The sequence below is a fragment of the Sprattus sprattus genome, assembly GCF_963457725.1.
Source record: "Sprattus sprattus genome assembly, chromosome: 2".
Taxonomy (NCBI): Eukaryota; Metazoa; Chordata; class Actinopteri; order Clupeiformes; family Clupeidae; genus Sprattus; species Sprattus sprattus.
In genome coordinates, this window is record NC_137921.1 from 16035370 (window position 1) to 16037705 (window position 2336).

The 2336-nt window shown below is 41.9% G+C and overlaps 1 protein-coding gene across 1 annotated transcript in view; it reads right to left on the bottom strand.

Annotated features, from left to right (window-relative positions):
• The window catches only part of lpin1b (lipin 1b), a 29337-nt gene continuing 27001 nt past the window's right edge, over positions 1-2336 (bottom strand). The window contains exon 20 of the mRNA XM_080860542.1: positions 1-2292. Coding sequence (XP_080716668.1) covers positions 2130-2292 — 163 coding nt within the window. The 3' untranslated portion in view covers positions 1-2129. The remainder of the gene's footprint in view (positions 2293-2336) is intronic.

Consider the following 2336-nt stretch of genomic DNA (forward strand, 5'->3'; position numbering starts at 1 on the left):
CCAACCTTTTCACAAAGTCAGTCACACTCCATATGTTTATAAAGGCATTTAATACTAATATACATACAGACATAACTATAATTTAAATATATCACACCAGTTCTTCCTACTCAAGAATGTCATGCTCACTCAAATGTGCCAGGAAAGTGGCCATGTAGAAGTGCACTGCTCAGCTGTTCTTTCACAGAAAGAATAGGACAGTTGCACATAAGGAGACACATTACTATTTAAAATAATGAATTTTACAGAGAATACACAATAGAATGTAGAGTACAGGCCTGTTCCTACCCAAACCAAGAGAAGAATATAGAAAGAATTTCGATTTTGAAATAACAATCATAAAATTCTTCTGAAAGATGGTCAGTTGAAAGTCTTCATCATGTAGGGACCATAGCAGGGGGGGAAATAAGCGTACATACATGAAGGCAATCAGTACCTCTCGTCAAAGGATTGTCAAAATAACATTCTACAAAACTATCTGTCATCAGCACTTCATAAAGTTATTTCTATTCTTGAAACAGTGCAAAGGGATGTTTTAGTGACACCAACACACAAGCCTGTAATAACATGTTGAAATCAACCGTGGCAAAACATGATGCCCTCAATACCTTCAGTGCAAAATCTATAGATCTGAGAAGTCAGTGTGAAGAATTCTGATTTTATAACTGTTCTACACAAAGGGGTGACTTCAAACAACCAGACCAAGCCATCCACTCCTCAATACATTTCCATGTTCCAAACTGTTTATAATCCTGTGCATCACAGTCATTCAAAAGGCACACGCAACAGACAGGATTCCGCACGGGTCAACAGAAATACAAGTTCAACAGGAAGCTTTTTAGTTGGTGTGACCACATGTGCTAAATTACAGTGCAGAAAATTCCGGAAGGTTTCTGGGCTTTTATATGCAGACGCACAGGTTTTGCCTTTCAGTCGACTAAGCTTATGGTTTGCTGTGTCCACGCTGACTGCTTGAATGATAGTTTTCAAGTCATAAAGACAAGGAAAGGGAATTTTGACTCTGCCCAAGGGCCTGGATAAGGAAGTTGAAATGGTTCTGGTACTGTAAATGGTATCTTTGGATGAAGTAGTAGGCAAAATTGCTACATTATGGAGGCCGTGTGATTCGATAGAGTCCCCTTCATAACACATAAGGGGAAGTGCAACACAATGACTGATACATACATACCATGTGGCCTTTTTGGCAGGGACAGCGTGGGTAACTAAAGCTCTAAACATTGTTGCACAGAATATAGCTTTTTACAAGCTCCAGCAGTTTATAAGAACATAGCTTTTCACAAGCTCCAGCAGTTTATAAGCCTAGGAAACTCTGTCTCCATGGCATAGCAGTAACAGTCCTCAAGGTCATTTAAATAACACCCTATGTCATATTAACAGTAGCACATACAAGAAACTATTTGGCACAAAATATGTGTACATGTGTGTGTGAGGGAAAATACTTTAGAATCTTATTTTCTTGTTTGGTGGTCTCACCCTTGGTGGAGCCATGATGCCAGCTCTGCTCATACACACACACACACACACACACACACACACACGCACACGCACACGCACACGCACACGCACACGCACACGCACACACCCACACTCACACAAACACTCACACTCATCTCCTTGATGTCAGTATAAGTCTCTAAACGTCAGCACCAGTCTCTAAACTCTTTCTTCATGGTGAAGCAGATGTCCAACGTGAGGAGATGTTCTCTGAGTCGTCTGACAAGCTGAAGCTGTGGTGAGACACAGTGGAAGGTGGGGAAAGTGCACCTATGCCTGCAGGGAACGAAGCACCTCACATAGTCTTATATTCTCTCTGATCAGAGATCAGCTTTTTTTTGTGTCTTTTTCCATTCAAATTACTCTATATCAAAAAATATATGTATCTTAGAAAATCTAAATGTTCAACCTTAGTTTGCTCTACATGCAGAAAAAGAACATATCTTTTCAGGGGTGGAAAGAAGATGTTCCACCACAATTAAAGCACTGGGTTGAGCTACTTGGCAGGTGGGGAATGGGGGGTTGAGCTTTTGAAGAACTGATCTGGTAACAGTGTTGGGACACATGTTATTACTTCATAACGTGTGTCTCCAACTGACTGGACAGGCCTGGGCTCAGCTGTCTGCTTCCAGGTGTGGTTCTGGGCTGTCCACTAGAGGGAGCTGCTCCCTCCAGTAAGTGAAGTGGCTGTAGGTGTCACTGCAGGGGAAATCTGAAGTGCTGGATCTCAACATCAGAGGGAAGACATGGTCCACCACCTCACCCAGACGCACATATCTGAGGAGGAGAGAGAGAAAAATGTGAGAATGTTTGAGGGGGAA